Source organism: Typha latifolia, chromosome 10 (genome assembly GCF_019914945.1).
Source record: "Typha latifolia isolate L0001 chromosome 10, TyphaL0001v2, whole genome shotgun sequence".
Taxonomy (NCBI): Eukaryota; Viridiplantae; Streptophyta; class Magnoliopsida; order Poales; family Typhaceae; genus Typha; species Typha latifolia.
In genome coordinates this window covers 2499505-2519797 of record NC_133095.1, presented here as the reverse complement: position 1 = coordinate 2519797, position 20293 = coordinate 2499505, and the positions used below count along the sequence as shown (strand labels likewise).

The 20293-nt window shown below is 36.6% G+C and overlaps 1 protein-coding gene across 1 annotated transcript; it reads left to right on the top strand.

Annotated features, from left to right (window-relative positions):
* The first annotated feature begins 806 nt into the window (after window positions 1-806).
* On the top strand, window positions 807-19069 carry LOC140796767 (probable CoA ligase CCL12). The gene is given in 14 exon segments (XM_073149875.1): window positions 807-1231; window positions 14432-14561; window positions 14647-14906; window positions 15073-15274; window positions 15583-15623; window positions 15998-16126; window positions 16829-16905; window positions 16995-17215; window positions 17305-17399; window positions 17479-17695; window positions 17776-17901; window positions 18051-18149; window positions 18244-18453; window positions 18609-19069. Coding segments are annotated over 14 exon segments (2211 nt in total). The 5' UTR covers window positions 807-941; the 3' UTR covers window positions 18723-19069.
* Window positions 19070-20293: the final 1224 nt, after the last annotated feature.

Genomic DNA, 20293 nt, shown 5'->3' with positions numbered 1-20293 from the left:
AAAGGTGCTATATAGAGACTAGGTGACTTTTAGTCTACATAGTTCATTTTGGAAGAGAGCGAATTATTTAACCAAAATTTGCTAACTTTAGCTTAATTTAATACCTTTAGCAAATTAAGATACCATTTGATGCGAATCGGGTCAGATCGGATTACATGAAAATATTATGTTTGATAGATCAAGTATATTTTTTTTTATTTGATTTATGCTTATCTTTTGTTTAAGCTTTTAATGTAAGTCTAGTTAAGTCATATACGTTTCAAAAAGCAAGTCTAATTAAGTTATATAAGTTTGAGTGCCTTGACATCCTTGAGAGGTAAAAATTTAAGGGATAGGAATGACAGATTAAAGAAGAAGAAGAGGGGAAGAAGAAGAGAAGAAGATGAGATTAGAAGGGTAGAAGAAGGGTTTCTCTCTTCTCTCGTTCTCTCTTTTTTCTTCTCCCAAAACTGACAATGTGGGCAATGTGACCATGTGAGTCAGAGTTGCCCAATCAGTGGTAGGTGAGAGTAAATATATAATTTAATTTTTAAACTAATAAATTATAATAATTTTGTCCAACTACAAAGGGGATAGAAATATAATTTTATAGCTTCTATTAACTATGTCTAAGAGGTTGTAGTATTTTAAAAGTATAGGATGGCATTTGTACACTTTTATAATATATGAGAGCAAAGTGATACATAGTCAAAGTATAGGGTGGCAAAGTCTAAGTAAGCTAATAATATTTTACTCACGTGCTTACCTATATTGTTTGGTGCCCAGACTTAAAATAGTAGAAAATTCTACTTTCTCGCCTCCAACTACCTGGCTCTGTCGCACTCACAATCGTTGCTTCTTCCAACCTACTACAACCTCTAACCCTCAACGACCTCCGACCTCTCACAACTCACAAGCTACAGAGATAGGTGTGTGTGTGCGAGAGAGAGAGAGAGAAGACGATGGCGGGGAAGGCGAAGGGAAGCGTGTGGGAGATCTCGGTGGACGACGTGGCTGCGGCGGGGTTGCCGGCCGACAAAGCAGCAGCCTTCCACACGGCGCTCCATCGGGTGGCCGCGGCCGCGGATAGCTCCAGCGAGAGGGCGGAGGCGGCGGTTTGGGAGGCGGTGGCGGCGGCGCGAGTGCTGAGGCCGGAGCATCCCCACGCTCTCCACCAGCTCGTCTACTACTCCGTCTACGCTCGATGGGATCTCGCCTCGCGAGGCCCACCGCTCTACTGGTTCCCCTCCCCGTACGATTTGCTTTGATCTGATTTAATTTTAATTAGATACGATCCCTCCAATGGGCTCAATCCCTCTTCCTTTCTGTCCTTTCTCGAGTAGTTTACTAGTTTACTCTTCTTTTTCCAATTCAAAACTTACGTTCAAGATTAAAAACAAAGAGAGTTTTGCTTTAAAAACCCAAAATAGTTTTCAGAGTGCACTTTCTTCCCATTTTACGTTTCATTGCAAATTCTTCTTATTTCAAGATTCTCTTGTCTTACCTTTTGTAATTTTTGTTGGTAATTTCAATATTTGACATAAATTTTTTATTAACTTTGCTAAGTTTTAAGTGGGGCCCACACATTATTAATGATGGTTTAATGGTGGAATTAATTTAGCTCAAAGAGTTCTTTATTGTCATATATTCACTTAGTCAAATCCATAAAGAGAAGTGAATAAAAATTGGCTCTAAAGTCGGTATCATGACAACGAAAAATAAAGAAAAGTGAGTTTAGTATCATATTAGATATTTGAGAAATGACAGTATGGTATATAAGTAACAAACTTTTTATGGGCTTTGGGCTCCAAAATGGGTACCTATTTTATGGGTAAAAGCTACCGTGCAACTTAACTCACGCGCGCGCGGCCTGGCTCGGTTCGATTCGCACCCACGGGTCAAGTCCAATTTTAATATTTTACCTGATACGAGTTCAAATCTGGTCTGATTCGGGTTGATTGGTTGGTTGAACCTGCCCGAATTCTATAAATAGGATGTCAGCTTGTATAATTTTACATAGAAATTTGGTTCATTCCTTCTAAGTCTAGGTTTAGTCTTAAGTTTGAGTCTGCATTTGAGAGAGAGCACAACACAGTTCAGGTTCAACAAGGTATTCGAATAGCTGCTTCCTTTCGAGTACAAGACAGTCGTTGTATCTTGGGAGACCGACGTCCACTTTTCCAAAAACAATCGGTAGAGGACGAATTATTTTAAGGAGATAGTGTCTAACACTAGATTCGACTATTCAGAATTTTATATTCTATAATATATAAGTTTATTTAATTAATTTATTTATTTTTGATCGGATTTTTTGTGACTCTTTGGAATCAGATTGTTACCGCCAATAATTTTCTGATAACTTTAATTTTTATTTAATGAAATATAGTGACATGTTCTTAATTTATACACAAAATATAGATTATTTTAGAGGGAACTCTTCTTTATTAGATGAGACGAGTCCTGAGGAAATAGTTATGACCATTTTAAAATTTTTTCGTCCCCGTTCTCGTCCTCCCCATCTTTATTTTGAAAACTTTTTTTGCAGTGCAATTTTTGAAGTTTTCGTTCATCTCCCTACAATGTATTATTTTTTGGCTCAATTCTACAAGGCGTTCATAAGTCAGCCCTATAAATATAAATGTTAGGTTTTAGGGTTTTGGTGGGAGCATTTTGCAAGAGAGAAAATGCAAGAGATTTTGCAAGAGGAGAGGGCTCTATAAGAGAACACTTCTCTATTATATTTGAGAGAAATTGGAAAAGGAAAATCCTTTGTATTTGCATTGGATTAGTGGATTGAAGATTTGCACCGCCTAAAGACGTAGACATATTGCCGAACCACGTAAATTTTTGCCTCTCCCTTTCTCTCTATTCTTTGTGGTTTGCATGTTTTGGAGTTTTTATCTGTGATTAACTTGGGCATTTGAAGATCTTTACATCTAGCATCTTAATTGTGGATTTCTCATTTGGTATTGATATTAGCTTTACTTCTGTTTGATTTATTCTTATCTTTTGCTATCCTATTAGATTTGTTTGTGGGTGTTTAAAATCACTTTTGCTATTTTCCACCCATTTGGCATCCACCACAACTCTAAGAAAGAGTCAGAATCTTTTCAATATAAAATTCGCTCGACATTATTTTACATGCGTTGAAAATTTATTTAATTTTAAAACTTTATCTCTAATGAGTATCTTTGAATTTGATCATTTTGGTGACATAAAATCAATTTGAATATTATAATTTACAAAAGACTCTTTTGCTCGTATGTTTTGCATAGAACTCCGATTGATGATATTTTATATGTATTGGAAAACTTTATTCAGTCCTCTACAAATTATTCCTTGACGAGTATCTTTAACTTCGATCACTTTTAAAACTTAAATTCATTTAAACATTATAACTTCAAAAAATAAGAAAAATCTACCTTACGTAAGGTTAAGTTGCCCTTCCTTTTACCAATTTATTTTTAAAATTATAATATTTAAATTAATTTTAAGATATCGAAATGATCAAATTTGAAGATACTCATTAGAGATTAAGTTGTAGAGGATTAGATAAGAGCTTTCTAATGCATATAAAATATTATTAATTAGAGTTTATATGCAGAAGATATGAGCAAAATAGTGAATAAAATTTTTTTTGCTCGTATCTTTTTCGAATGAGCTCCGATCTATGTTATTTATAAACGTTGGAAAGTTTATTCACTTTTTACAAATTCATTTTTAAATAAATTTTAAGTTTTAGGGATAATTGAATTTAATGATACTCATTAGAAATGAAGTTGTAAAAAATTGAAGAATCTTTCCAACGCCTACAAAATATCAATGATCATAGTTAATATGAAAAAAATATGACAAAAAGAGTGAATGAAAATAATTTTATTATTCAAATTAGCAAGTTTAAAATTTAAAACTCTGAACAAGTCGAAATTAGAAATACTTATTAAAGATGAAGTTGTAGAGGACTGAATAAACTTTCTAATATGTATAAAATAACATTGATCAGAGTTCATATGAAAAATATATGAGTAAGATAATGAAGTAAAGTTATCGCAGTAAGAAGCTGAACAAAGACTTTACTGTAATTTTTATAGTGCCTTTTGTTAGAAAAAGAAAAAAATTCACCGCATATGTTTAAAAAATTGATAAGGATGAAAATGAGGATGAGGACGAAGAACTTAAAAAATGGTTACACATATTCTCTTTGAAAAAACCCCTAAACACAAGTATGTATCTAAATACTAGGCAATGATATCACTCGTTCGCTTAAGTAAAAGTCTGTAAAAATATTAGGAACGAAAGCAGAGATGAACGCCAAGATTTTAACGTGGAAAAACCCAAACAGGAAAAAACCACGGATCCAAACTCGGATCAAAACCAATCACTAGAATAGTAGCAGTTACAAGACTGACTCACAAAACAATCTGTCGATCCAAACGACTTTGTTCCTCTCAGTCTTGCTCGCTAGAACCCACGATTCACTGCTTCTCGTGATTGAAGTCCAATCTCAGTAACTCTCGAGATTGATCTTTCGTCTAGATAGCCCTTGTGCGTTCGAACGGCCTGACTTGATCTCATGTGCGTTCGAACGGGCCCAAGTGCGTTCGAACGGCCTGACTTGATCTCAGGTGCGTTCGAACGGGCCTGTGTGCGTTCGAACGGCCTGACTTGATCTCAGGTGCGTTCGAACGGGCCCAAGTGCGTTCGAACGCAACAGCTTGAATTCTTCGGGTTGCGTTCGAACGCGTTTGTGAATCTTTGCTCTCGGCCCGTGTGAACGCAGCACCCAAGTTCGAACGCGTTTGTGAACGCGCGCTCTGGGTCGTGTGAACGCGGTGCCGCGTCGAACGCGTTTGTGAACGCTGCTCTCGGTGCGTGTGAACGCAGGTGCCGCGTCGAACGCGTTTGTGAACGCTGCTCTCGGTCTGTGTGAACGCAGTACCCGCGTTCGAACGCGTTTGTGAACGCTGGTCTCGGTCTGTGTGAACGCAGTGCCCGCGTTTGAACGTGTTTGTGAACACGTCTCTCTGTCTGTGTGAACGCAGATTTCGCGTTCGAACGCGTTTGTGAACGCGGTGTGAACGCGACGGCTTTTCTCCAATGATCTTGCAATTCTACACACCAGAGATATTCTAGACTTGAGTAAACCTCATATACATGTAAAAATACACTTAGAATATTTTATACACAATTGCCAACAATTAAAACCTAACAATCTCCCCCTTTGGCAATTTGTGACAAAACACCTAGGTTACAAGATATTACAAAGACTTCAAACTGAGCAACTAATAAGTCTAGAGTATTTTGCATATCAATCCCTGCAAAGAAACATATACAAATCCAAGATCAAGTGAAAATAACTTGAAATAAAAAAAATCAAAACACAAGTTATCACAAGAGCAAAAATTTAAACAGACAAAGATTAAACACACGTTATCACAATTACTTCAAGTTAAGTTCAAATGCCAACGACACTAATACAAAGCAAGGTTTCAACATTAAGAAAACTCCACTAAACTCCCCCTATACCCATACTCCCCCTACACACCTAGACACCTAAACACTAAGACACTATCTAAGACACTCTCCCCCTTTTTGGCACAAATGCCAAAGACTAGGAACTCGGAGGAAATTGACGATGAAGAATCGTCAACACAGAGTCAAGTACAGTCCCCTGACGAGCTTGCTCAACTCGTAATTCATTTACTGCCGAATGGAGATCCTGCACTTGAGTACTAAGCTGATCGAAACGGTCCGAGTTCTCGAGGTAACTCCCCTCAGTGGGAGATGAGTCATCGCGAGCTATCATCGAAACCGTCGAGGTGCGATGATCGACCAGCGGCGGAAGAGGATGGTTTGTGAGGGGACGACTGGTCGTGAGCTTGACTCCGCTTAAGAGTTATCCGATCCAATGGTTTCTGCGAAGTAAGAGAAGGTTCCGAAGCATCGACTCGCACCCCACTTTGAGTGCACAGATTTGTAAGAAAAATGCCAAATGGTAATCCCTCACGAGGTGCTTCTTTCTGTGCAGCTGAGAGAATCGAATCATAGATCACGGCAGCTAAGTCAATAGAGACACCCGATAACATGGCATGAAGAAGGAACGCACGATCGAGACTAATGCTGGAATGTCGAGTCTTGGGGGTAACATTGTACAGACAAAAGAGGTGAAGCATGCGAGCCACAAATGTCAGCTTTGCATGCGGCATCATGTTACCTTTCCAACGTTCCCCTTTGAACAGGACAGTATCGACATATTCATTGACATCAGGAAGTGGAGCAGACGTTGGATACTGGAACTCACCATCAGGAAGACGAAGTTCAGCATGAATAACATCAGAATCCAGGTAGATAGATACACCACGAACAGTAGAACGTATACAGTGATCGAAAATCGTGGCATTACTAAAGAATTCCCGAACAATTTCCACATAAGCAGTCCCGCTCATCCGACACACTGATAACCATCCTCGTTCAGTAAAGATCTGTTCAATCCCCAATTCAGAAAAATCAGATATAACCACGGGTCTTTCACAGATAACAGGACGGGTGCCAAAATTATGTTTGTAGCGACCCGCAGTCGTTGTTGAAGAAAACTTGGGAGCCGAGGATGGCGACGAAGGCGGCCTTGGTTTCTTGGTCACAGTCGCTTTTTTAGGCATTCTTGAGATAGAAACAAGTAGCAAGATTCAATACATGCCCAAAGCAAAACAAAGAAAAATAGCAAGAATTCCAAAAAACTTTTAGAAACCATGAGGCCCTAAATGAAACCCATCTTTCTCTTGAAAACGCAAAGATATCACGTTCAATCTCACAAGAAACATCAAGATGTTAACATTAACGTGATCAAAACGTGAAAACGCACAAAATCAATCAAGATCAAGCAACTTTATTGAATAAAGAAAATAGGAAAATGATTGATGATCATACCTTGCAAAAGTGAAGAAAAACTCAAAAATTCGGCCGAAAGATGCTAGATCCGGAGGAGATCTACCCCCAAAAAGGATTTATAGTGAAAAATTCGATGAAAAACACCAAGATCTTGAGGATTTAAGAAGGGGAAAATGAACGGTTTTTAGGGTTTTGAAAATGGAAGATGAAACCCTTGGGTTCGAACGCAGTATTTAAAAAACCCACGAGTGCGTTCGAACGCACCTGTCCGCGCGTTCGAACGCGCCGCGTTCGAACTCAAGAATCCTCGTTCGAACGCCCTTTTTTTTATTATATATATATATTTTTATTTTTTATTTTTTATTTTTAAAACTAAAAACAAGTTAAAAATCATTTTGGAGATGCACTTCTAGAATTCCAAAATATATTCAAGACATAGAATATGACAATCAAATGAAATAAGTCATACAAGATCAATCAAATCATCAAAAGCATATTATAATCAATTCGAATGCATCACTCAAAATTATATTAATTTTTATTGATCATAACGATATGCATATGCAAGATGAGCATTAATAACATGAACCAATCTTCTTAAACAAACTTTACTATATAAACAATGATGCAACACAGTAGTCAAACCGACTTAGTATGGAAATTTTGCACTTTTCGACTTATTCTCCATAACACAACAGGAATTTTTCCTGTATATTTTTTTTTTACTGAAACATATATGTGTAATGATGGCTTTCACACATGAGTAGGTAGCCCTTTTCTTGTAGTACAAATCAAACGATGTGCAAGAAGAAAATTCACATATATCATTTTTTTTAATTTGCAAATAATGTACTGAGTCAAACTGAACTCGAAACAAGACGGCTTTCACACTAACTCATTGTAGCCCTTTTCATTGATCTTTTATAAAAATATATTTGATAACTAAGCATGAGGTCAAACTGTGCAAATCAAAGTTAATAGAGAGCTATTTAAAAAAATATTCATGATATCATGCTCACACAAGAATACACATACGTTATGAGTGCATTAAACATTTATAATTATTGAAGTCGAGGGAGTGACAAAATTAAAATTGAAACAATATACTACAAGATGACAAAATTGACTATAATAACTCATAATCAAAAGAAAAATCATATTTTTATGTCAAGAGTATATTATTGAATCTAGAAGTGCATCATTTTTTTATTTTTATTTTTATTTTTTAATGACAAAAACTCTCGACAAATCTGAAACTAAAACCAAAGAAAGTTTCAGAGTAAAAGAAAACAAAAAAAAAACGAAACGATAAGAAACTCGCAAACTAAAAAGAACTCAAATCCCAATAAAATCAGTCCAAAGCACAAATCCTTAAAGAAGTACGAAGATACTCAAATCTCTGTAAATCCAAAGGTTTTGTAAACAAATCACCCAACTGTTTCTCCGTCTCAACATGTTCTAGTGCTATTGTTTTGTCTTCAACTAACTCGCGTATAAAATGATGTCGGATATCAGTATGTTTTGTACGCGAGTGTTGAACAGGATTCTACGATATATTAATAGCACTCATGTTGTCACAATAAAGCACCATAGTATCTTGTTCAATGCCATAATCCTTGACCATCTGTTTCATCCATAGTAACTGAGAACAATAACTCCCCGCCGCAATGTACTCGGCCTTTGCGGTAGATAAAGATATCGAGTTTTGTTTCTTTCGTGCCAAGCAAACAGATTGTTTCCAACATAAAAACATCCACGAAGTACTTTTTCTATCATCACATGAACTCCGCCAATCGAATCCATGTATCCCGATATGATAGCACCCGAGTCATACGTAAACCAGATACCTAAATCAACTGTGCCATTGACATATTTTATGATACGTTTCACAGCAAACAAATGTGACTCCTTAGGTTCAGACTGAAACCTAGCACACACACCGACACTAAATGCAATGTCAGGTCTACTAGCCGTTAAGTACAAAAGGCTACCAATCATGCTCCTATACACTGTCTGATCAACATTTTTTCCTGACATGTCCTTACCTAGTTTGGTAGTTGTACTCATTGGAGTTCTAGCATGTTTTGTATTTTTTAAACCAAATTTAGTCACAAGATCCTTAGCATACTTGGTTTGAGCGATAAAAATCCCTCTCTCCAATTGAGTAATTTGAAGCCCTAAAAAGAACTTCAATTCACCCATCATACTCATCTCAAAATGACTGTGCATGAGATCAGCAAACTCCTTAGCTAATAATTGACTCGTCGCCCCGAAAACAATGTCATCCACATATATTTGTACCACAACTAAGCTCTTGTTTTCACGTCTAATGAACAATGTCTTGTCCACTCCCCCCTCGAGTGAACCCAGCCATCCACTAAAGAAGAGGTCAACTTCTCATACCAAGCTCTTGGAGCTTGTTTTAGCCCGTAAAGAACCTTTTTCAATTTAAAAATATGAGAAGGAAATTTTTGATCTTCGAAACCCTTAGGTTGTTCCACATAAACTTCTTCATTCAGGATACCATTCAAGAAGGCACTTTTAATATCCATTTGAAACAATTTAAATTTTAAATGACAAGCAATGGCAAGCAGTATACGAATAGACTCTAATCTAGCAACAAGAGCAAATAATACCTCACTTTGGATTTGTCGTATTGTCTTAATTGGTTCATTCACGTCTCCGATCACTTGTGACAGTGGATGATTTGATTTCACTCTAGCAGATGGTTCCGGTATGTTGCAGTCATTTTTGTTCATTTCAACTTTGTCCTCGTTCTGATTCTCAATTTCCAGATCAAGCTCCTTTCCTATTTCTTCGTAATTTGTATCTGCAGAAACAGAAATAGGAGTAACTTCAGTTAAGTCAGTCGTGGATTCATCTATCATAACATTAGCAGATTCCATAACAGTAGAAGTGTCAAGATTAAATACTCTGTAAGCTCTACTATTATTCGAATACCCCAAGAAGATGCCTTCGCTACTTCTAGTGTCAAATTTAGTCAAATATTCTCGATCACGCAACATATAACATTTACTACCAAAAACACGAAAATATTTAACACTAGGTTTCTTACCTTTCCATATTTCATAAGCAGTCATTTTTGTACCTGGTCTGAGATAAACACGATTTATCACGTGTACCGATGTATTGACCGCCTCTGCCCAAAACCTTTGAGTAACCTTTTTAGCGTGAAGCATAACCCTAGCCATTTCCTACACAACTCGGTTTTTTCTTTCAACAATCCCGTTCTGTTGTGGAGTTATAGGAGCTGAAAACTCATGTTGAATACCAAGAGAATCACAAAATACAGAAAAATTTTTATTTTCAAATTCTCTACCATGATCAGAACGAATCATAATTAGGGTTGTAGATTTTTCATTCTGCAATTTTAAGCATAGTGATTTAAAAACTTCAAAGGTTTCAGACTTCTCACGTAGAAAGACAACCCAGGTATATCTAGAGTAATCATCGACCATTAAGAATATATAGCGTTTACCTCCAAGACTTTCAGTTTTTATTGGACCCATCAAGTCCATGTGAACTAATTGAAGCACACGGTTGGTGATAGCTGAATTTACCTTGTTGTGTGAGATTCGAATTTGTTTTCCAATTTGACACGAACCACACTCTTTTTGACATTTCTTTCATCTTAGGTATTCCTCTTACCACTTCATGTTTGGATAGAGTAAATAATTCCTTGTGATTCATATGTCCAAGACGTTGATGCTAAAGATCTGCAATGTCGAAAGAGGCACTGTTACATTTCAATTTATGTGAAGTTTCAACAATATAGCAATTATCAGATATTCTAGATCCATAACATACAACATTACCCTCATGATCTAGAATAGTACAATCATTTTTGGAGAATTTTACCTCATAATCTTCATTACAAAATTGACTGATGCTTAGTAGATTTGCTTTCAAGCCCTTAACATAAAGAACATTTTCGAGACTAGGAATCCCTGGAATACTTACCTTTCCTTTACCTATTACCTTTGATGAATTACCATCTCCGAATGTCACAACTCCCCTTTCATGTTTTTCAAAATTAGAAAATAACAACTTGTCACCCGACATATGTCTTGAACAGCCACTGTCTAAATACCACAAATCAGAATTTAAAGCTTTCAAGGCTGTATACACAACATAACATCTTAAATCACTTTTCTTGACCCATATGGCCTTTGTTTTCATACCATAAATGAAAGCATTTCTAGGTTTTTGCAAAAAATTGCAATGAGGTCGAATATGCCCTAGAATGCCGCAATGATAGCATGTCGGAGCAAACCTTTTTCTACTCACCTTTTGTCGAGGAGTGTGACTAGAGTTTACCTTTGGTACCGTCGAAGTTTCACTAGTTTGTAGATTCAACTTCAATTTAGAAGCATTCATCTAGGATTTCTTTGTAAATGCGGTTGATGGCTTCAGGTATTCTTCCTTTTGTATACCTGCAGAAACAAAAACAGTTTTATTATTATTTGAATTACCAATGTATCCAACACCATACCTGTCTTTTTCAGAGATCTGAGCTTTTAGTATCTCGTCCAATTTGTTCTTCCCTTTTAGAAATGTAACTTCTTTATGCAATCGCTCTAGTTCAATTTCATCAGCCTTCATTTTATTTTTCGCATTGTCAAGTTGTTCAGAAAGGTTTTTGACACGTTCAAGCTCCAATTTGTACTTCTCCTCAAATTGAATTCTTTTCGGTTCAATTACCTTGAGTCGTTGAAGTAGTCTAAGATTGCTTTTCTTGAGTTTAAATGACTCCAGGTACAAGTCATTATATGCCTTTTGAATTTCAGATTCATCTTCCTCAGCTGGTAGCATATCAAAATCATCTGTACTATCAGAATCAACAATAGAGTCAATATTAAGTAGAGAAGAGGCAAAGGCTACAAAGTTTTCTTCGTCTTTTTCAGAATCATCATTAGATTCATCTGAATCATCCCAAGTAACTTTCATAGCTTTACCCTTTCTCTTAAGACGATTAGGGTATTCTTGTGCGATGTGTCCAAAATCAGAACATTCAAAACATTGAACTTTATTCTCATAATTCTTATTTTTTTGTTTGACATTGTTGTTGCTAGCACCTGTATTCGAACTTACAGTATTCTTCTTTTTCACAAAAATTTTGTTTTTTTCAAATTTTTCAGCATTCAACTTGTTTGGCTTCCGAAAAAATTTATTAAACTTTTTGACAAACATAGCCAACATCTCAACATCTAAATCACCTTCATCATCAGACTCCTCTAAATTTTGTTCAACAGTGGATAGAGCCATCCCTTTGGACTTCCTCGGTTTTGAATGACTGGACTCAAATGTTTGAAGATTTCCTACCAATTGTTCAACTTTCATAGAGTCGATATCTTTACTTTCCTCAATAGCCGTAACTTTCGCCCGAAACCTTTCGGAAGAGACCTAAGAATCTTACGGACAATTCGTTTTTTGGGAATTTTCTCTCCTAGTTGAAACCGGAGTTGACTATATCACTCACTTTGCATAGAACTCATTAAATGTCTCATTCTCCTCCATACGTAGGGTTTCAAAACTAGTAGTCAACCTCTGAAGTTTCGAAAGTTTTACAGCCATAGTTCCTTCATGAGTTGTTTCTAAGATCATCCAGGCTTCTTTTGCTATTTCACAAGTAGAAATTCTTCTAAATTCTTCCGAGGAAACACAACTAAAAATTGCATTTATTGCTTTGCTATTCCAGCCAACTTTTTCATAATCTGTCTTATCCCATGACTCTATCGGTTTCTCAACAAACTTATCATTCATCATGTACATTGGTGGACTCCAACCGTTCACAATGGCCATCCATACTCGCTCATCTATAGACTTCAAATAAGCTCTCATCCTAGCTTTCCAATATTTATAATTTGATCCATCTAGAATAGGAGGTCTAATAGATGAGGGTCCATCTCTATGAAAATCCATGCCTATCTGATCTCTCTCAAAGAGTGAGAGAACCCGCTCTGATACCAATTAAAAAAACCCATAGACACAAGTATGTATCTAAATACTAGGCAATGATATCACTCGTTCGCTTAAGTAAAAGTCCGTAGAAATATTAAGAACGAAAGTAGAGATGAACGCCAAGATTTTAACGTGGAAAAACCCAAACAGAAAAAAACCACGGATCCAAACTCGGATCAAAACCAATCACTAGAATAGTAGCAGTTACAAGACTGACTCACAAAACAACCTGTCGATCCAAACGACTTTGTTCCTCTCAGTCTTTCTCGCTAGAACCCACGATTCACTGCTTCTCGTGATTGAAGTCCAATCTCAGTAACTCTCGAGATTGATCTTTCGTCTAGATAGCCCTTAAGACGAAAGATTAAGATTTGTAGATGAGAGGAACCTTGTTAGTTGAAGAACCGATGTAGCCTCCAAAAAGTCTCCTTGAGTAATCTTCTTCAACACACTCAAGTTAGGGCAACACTATCCTTATATATGATCTCTAAGATAGAGCCAAATCCAAGAAGTATTCGTACTCACGAAAATCTAATAAATTGCAAACTTCATAGGTGCGTTCGAACGCGGCCCGTGTGCGTTCGAACAGCCTGACTTGATCTCAGGTGCGTTCGAACGGGCCCAAGTGCGTTCGAACGCAACAGCTTGAATTCTTCAGGTTGTGTTCGAACGCGTTTGTGAATGCTGCTCTCGGTCTGTGTGAACGCAGTGCCTGCGTTCGAACGTGTTTGTGAACGCTGCTCTCGGTCTGTGTGAATGCAGATTTCGCGTTCGAACGCGTTTGTGAACGCGGTGTGAACGCGACGGCTTTTCTCCAATGATCTTGCAATTCTACACACCAGAGATATTCTAGACTTGAGTAAACCTCATATACATGTAAAAATACACTTAGAATATTTTGTACATAATTGCCAACAATTAAAAATCTAACACTCTTATACACAGTCTCACTTTATAAGGAAGAGTTTCCTTAAAATACTCTGTGTTTTGCATATGAATGAAGAATTTGTCTTATCATTTATCTATTTTTTAAAGCAAAAATCTCTAAAAAAATGTGTACTTTTTTGAGGTGAGATTAAATTACAATGGTATTTTAGTAATTTGGTTGATAATTGGTACAGATAATGGTTAAGTTATCCTGAGCTTTGAAACGTTTCTTGGGAAGTTGAGGGCTACATGCTAGCCCTCCTTGCTTGAATAGTGGAGCTGAAAGGAAATATATTTTCCATGGAGGTTATACATCCGCAATTAGAAATTTGGACCTCTGTCATGTAATATATGTGTTCATGTTTTTGAACTATCATTAATTCATTGTTAAGATTACAGTTGTGGCCGTATACAAGCTACAAGTTGATTTCTGGATTGGCTAGAGATTTTCTTTTTAAAAAAAATCTAACTGGCTGTATCTAAATCTTCTATCCAAACTCAATAAATATATGTAAATAGATGGGCAAAAAAATTCCTAAATTTCCATAGGTGATTTCCTATCCTGAAATTGCTTTTGGCTCTAGATATAGTGTATTATTAAATAAAATCATATGTTAGTAGCAAGACAACATCTACATTAATGGAATGATTGCAGGACACTTTCTAAACAAACGAATCTCGGGAGGTTGATGGAAATTTATGGACCGAAGCTTTTAGGATCATTGTATCAAGACCCAATTACAAGCTTTAGTCTATTCCAGAGGTTCTCGGCGCAGCATCCAGAGGTGACTTTCTATACACAAGTGGCCTCAAATTATTATTCTTTTTCTATTTACTACCTGTTGTGATGATTTTTGGCAACTTCCCCAGATGTATTGGCCAATTGTTGTGAAAGAGATCTCTGTCCAGTTTCAGCAAGATGCAAATTCTATTCTTGATACCTCAGACTAACAAAAGGATGGTGGAACATGGTTCGAGGGTGCAATGTTAAATATTGCTGAATGCTGTCTGTTACCAGTGCAGTTTCAAAATAAAACAGATGACAGTGTAGCTATTGTATGGAGGGATGAGGGTTTTGATAATTCGCCAATAAATTATATGTCGCTAAGGGAGTTACGTAATCAGGTGATGTATGTATTATTCCATCTTTTATCTCACTATTTGGTACCAAATCAGAAATAGCATTATTATTAGTTCAGGACATAAAGCATGATATTTCACATGCGTTGTCTGTTGTCCTATTTTATGTTCCTTGCAGTGGATTATAGAGGATCATTCACTGTGTATGATTTCCAGGCTAGTTGCGAATGCACTTGATACAATGTTTACAAAGGGAGATGCAATTGCCATAGATATGCCAATGACATGCACTGCAGTTATCGTATACTTGGCAATCATCCTTGCTGGATATGTTGTTGTATCGATAGCTGACAGCTTTGCAGCAAAAGAAATTGGTTCTCGCATGAAGGTTTCTAAAGCGAAAGGGATATTTACTCAGGTGAAGTCTCAACTATTATTTTTTAAACAAAGATTTCACAAAATTCTTGTTCACTATAAACATCTTTGTGTTACTTCCAAAGAAGTCAAAAGAATCTTTTGTATAATGTAACAAGTATAATGTTATTCGCAAGCATATCTGCTATATTCATCTTAGCTTTTATAACATAATTATTAGAATCCAAGATCCATATTAGATTTTATAATCATTTTAGCTTTTGTAACATAATTATTGGTAATTGTGTAATAATAGTTATAGTATTCTTATTATTCATAATTCCTTATATAATATAAGTTTTAACATTTCAGGATTACATTATCAGAGGAGGGAGAAAGTTTCTTCTTTACAGGTAATGTTACTTCACTTTATTGAACTAATCTATGCATATCTACTATCATTGCATACTATTATCAATTTCAAACTTAATGCAGGAAGTAAAGAATATATCATCTTACATTATTTCACTCTTTCTAGAGAAGAAAAAGAAATAAACAAATCTAAGTGGGAATTGACAAATCAAATTAAGCTGTTAAACATAAGGTTTTAGAAGTCATTACTATTGAAATAAATATTCACAACAGGTTTTTTTTTTTTCCTGTGAAGACCTAGTAAAATTTTATTGAAATAAGATATTTTCTTCTTGTTCCACTTTGCTTTGTCTGATGAATGACATTATTTATCTTACTGAACATGGCAAGTCAGTCTAACAGTTTCTTTATTCAGTCGTGTGGTAGCAGGAACTTCATGTAAAGCCATTGTGATTCCTGCTCTGGGAAAGGATGTGAGAGTTCAACTAAGAAATGATGATTTGTCCTGGAAAGATTTTCTCTCGCGCACTGCTGGCCTTAAAAGGTAGCCTCAACTTCTGTTGCACTTTGTCACTTCAAGTTTCTGTAACATTGAACTGGCCTATCAAATGCTTTCTTTAGTGTCGGATTTTTCTAACCTGCTATTGTGAGCACAATATGTTTTCCATCCTTTACTCGGTCCATCATTTTGTCAAAATATCAAGATATTTCTTTCCTGGGATGTACTAATTGCTTGTTAATTTAAGTTGGGATCATTGTGCTATTCTAACAACAATTATTAGGGAAACTGATATATTGATTTAATCTTGGATATCCTGGAAAAAAGATCTCACAGAGACAGACTGGCATTCACCAAAATTAGCATGACCAATATGACATTCTAAAGCATTTTTTTAAAGCTGATCTTCATTATTTTTCTTTGTAATCTTCATTTGACTTATTATTTTGGCATGAATTCCAATAGGGTATAGATTCTTATTTGTCATCTTACAAGATCCTTCTAGTCAATTTGGCTGAATATTTCTTCCAATCAATGTGTTACAATGACCCTCACTTCTGCCAACTCGGAACCCACCGTGAACCTATACTTCTCTGTGCACCCAGAAGGAAATTTAAAGAGAACACAACAATGATTTTTGATAGGTTAATCTTATGCATCATATTTTGTCTCTGATTATTTTATTATATCTCCATGACATCTTACAATGCTTGTAATTGTTTCACCGTACTAAAAGCTTTTCATTAGCAGGCCATACAGTTATGCTTCAGTTTATCAACCTGTAGAGCATGTGACTAACATATTGTTTTCTTCCGGAACAACCGGTGCCTTTTCTTATCCTTGCATTTTCTTTTATCTGCACTACTTTGTCTATTTCGGTTCATTTATTGTTTATTTATTTGCTCCTTCACAGGAGATCCAAAAGCTATTCCATGGACACAACTTTCTCCCATAAGATCTGCAACCGATTCATGGGCACATACTGATACTCAACCAGGAGATATCTTATGCTGGCCAACCAATTTGGGCTGGGTTGTGGGACCCAGTATGGTGTACAGTTGTCTTCTAAATGGTGCTACTTTAGCACTATATCATGGATCTCCTCTCGGACGTGGCTTTGGAAAATTTATCCAGGTGATGGCACTAAAAGATTTCCAATTACTTCAATGATTTATTGTCATTTAGCTTGACAAGCAAGGATGATTCGCTGGAACTTCGATTAGGATGCTGGTGTGACAATGCTGGGAACAGTACCAAGCCTAGTGAAAACTTGGAAAAGCAGCAATTGCATGGAAGGACTCGACTGGACAAGGATCAGGTGGCTTCTGAAACGTATCCTAATTACGATGCTTCATCTCAATCTGATAGAAGGAAATTTTGCTGAATTATCCTTTCAGGTTATTTGGTTCGACAGGAGAGGCTTCTGATGTTGATGATGATCTATGGCTTTCTTCACGAGCCTTCTACAAACCCATCATTGAATGCTGTGGCGGTACGGAACTTGCATCCTCCTACATTATGGGAAGCTTGGTGCAGCCACAAGCTTTCGGAGCATTTAGCACTCCAACCATGTCAACTGACTTAGTCATATTTGATGAACGTGGAACTCCTTTTGTAAGTAGTTGCTTCTTAGTTTTACTTAGTTGAACAAATATTGCATCAAACAAATGAAAGCTTGTGTCTTCCATTATAAGCCCAATGATCAACCTTGTGTTGGAGAGATGGGTCTATTTCCTATATACCTGGGGGCAACTGATCGACTACTCAACGCTGATCACAAAAATGTCTACTTTGATGGGATGCCAACTTACAGAGGAATCGTAAGGAATTTCCATTCTTCTACTTGTTCACTACTTGAAACAATGTGCAGCTATATTGATGATCTAATATTTATTCTGTGGCTACAAAATTGTCACTGAAGATAGTCTAGACTGAGAGGTTCTCATTATTCTGTCTGTCTTGCCACCAGAAACTCAGAAGGCATGGGGATATAATCCAAAGAACTGTTGGTGGTTATTACATAGTACATGGTAGGGCAGATGATACCATGAATCTGGGGGGCATCAAGGTGATAACACCACCTTTACCTCTTACTCTCCATGTTTTCCAAAGGAATCACAACTCTGAAAACGGTAAGTTGATCTAATTTTCTGTCCTAGCAGACAAGTTCGGTGGAGATTGAACGCGTATGCAATAATGCCGATGAGAATGTGCTAGAGACAGCTGCTGTTAGCATTAAATCTAGTATTGGAGGACCTGAGCAGCTGGTTGTCTTGGCAGTACTGAAGAACAGATCGGTGGAGTTCGACACTAATATGCTGAGAATAAAATTCCAAAAAGCCATCCAGAACAACCTGAATCCTCTCTTCAAGGTATCACCTCTACTTGGAATACTAGATTCAGAACCTATAGCTCACCACTGCTGCCGCCTTCTGATCAACTTTATTATTGAAATAATTCTAGATTTCTTGCTGGTTTCTGCTTGAGACGATTACTAGTTTGATTCCTAATCTTGTTTACTTATTAGGTGAGCTTTGTCAAAGTAGTTCCAGAGTTCCCTAGGACTGCGTCAAACAAATTGATGAGAAGAGTTCTTAGAGAACAGCTAAAGAAGGAGCTCTCAACTAGCAGCAAATTGTGATAGCATTATTATCTTCGGATGAGTAGCTCAATGACATATAATTACTTCACAGACACCGGAATAAACTGGGGACCATCCTATATTTTGGGGAATAAAGGTGCTTCAAATAAAATCTACTCTGCCGAAGCGCTCATTGGTTCGTGCATGCTTGCATTTAGAGAGTTATCTGATCGTAGAAGAGATGCAGTGTGAGAACGAAAGACTTAATTATTGAATAGCTTTAATAAACTTTTTTTCGTTGAGAAAGGGTAAGTTATATGGGATATTTGGATATTATACTTTGGTGTGATGTTCTTAAAGATGCTAAATTAACATATAATTTTAAGTAACCATATTTTAATGATGCATCTCTTTACGTAGAGTCTCAATGCATAAATCTAAGCATATTAATATGCTGCATTTTGACATTCATTCAATTAAAGTGAATGTCTAAACACAATTTTCTCATCTTTAATGAGAAGGGAAGGAAGCTCTACTTTTTTGAAAGGAAGCAATAGCACTTCTTCTTTTTTTATACTAGTGATGACAAATTTAAAAGCTATTTGCTAATGGTGTTTATTTAAAATTGTAGCTATGTTCACATATGCAGTATCTACAAAAGTACAAAACAAATACTTCCAACCAAACCAAACAGCCCTTTATGTTTAACTAGAATGCAATGCATTCCTATCAGTACATCCTCAAATAACAACCAGCAACTCGAACTTCACCACTAAAATTCATTATTTCAGCAAGCTTACGTGAAAAAGGCTTAACAACCACTTGGAAGAAGTGGAGCTGTAGGTTGCGGTATGCATATATATCTGATGTCTGGTGCTGAGCAAAGTAATCATTCTTAACGGCAATAGTTGGTCGAGTAACAGTATAGCTCCGGCCAAAATCACCATAACCTCCTAACCACCCTACTTCACGACCGTCCGCCACCACACTTGGCCATGCGTTATCTTTCAACTACCGCTGCAATGTCGGATAATTAATAATGTGTCCAATTATGACATTTCTTCACTATTTTATTTATATCTTTTTATCCCAACATCTGATTTACGTGGAACTAAAACCATTAGACCTATGAGGCTGTCACCATATAAATTTTTATAATTTTTTTCACGTCCAGATAGGGCTGTCAAAATAAATGAATTTCTCGTGTTTGACTCGATTGTGGCTCGGGTCGAGCGTGACTTGTAATGAGCTGAGTCAAACCTAAATAAAATATAGGGTTCGGAATTTGATTTCAAGCCAAGCCTGAGCCAAAGCTGGCTCGCTCAGGCTCAGCTCAATAAACTCAAAATTATATATATAAATATATATCAATATCTTAATATACTCCTTTACTCCTCTCTCCTATCAATCACTAATATCTATTTCCCAAACACCACCAACTCCTTAAATAACCAACCATTCAAAAATAAATAAATAAATAAAAACTAATTTTCTTCTTTCTCTTGATGGTGACCGGTCGTCTTTTTCTTCCGTTGGGGTCCTTCGTCGACAAGCGCTGTTGTTGCCTCCTCCTCTTCCATTGGCAAGCCGCCACCGTCTCTTTTGTCGACCTCCTATTCCTCCATCAGTCT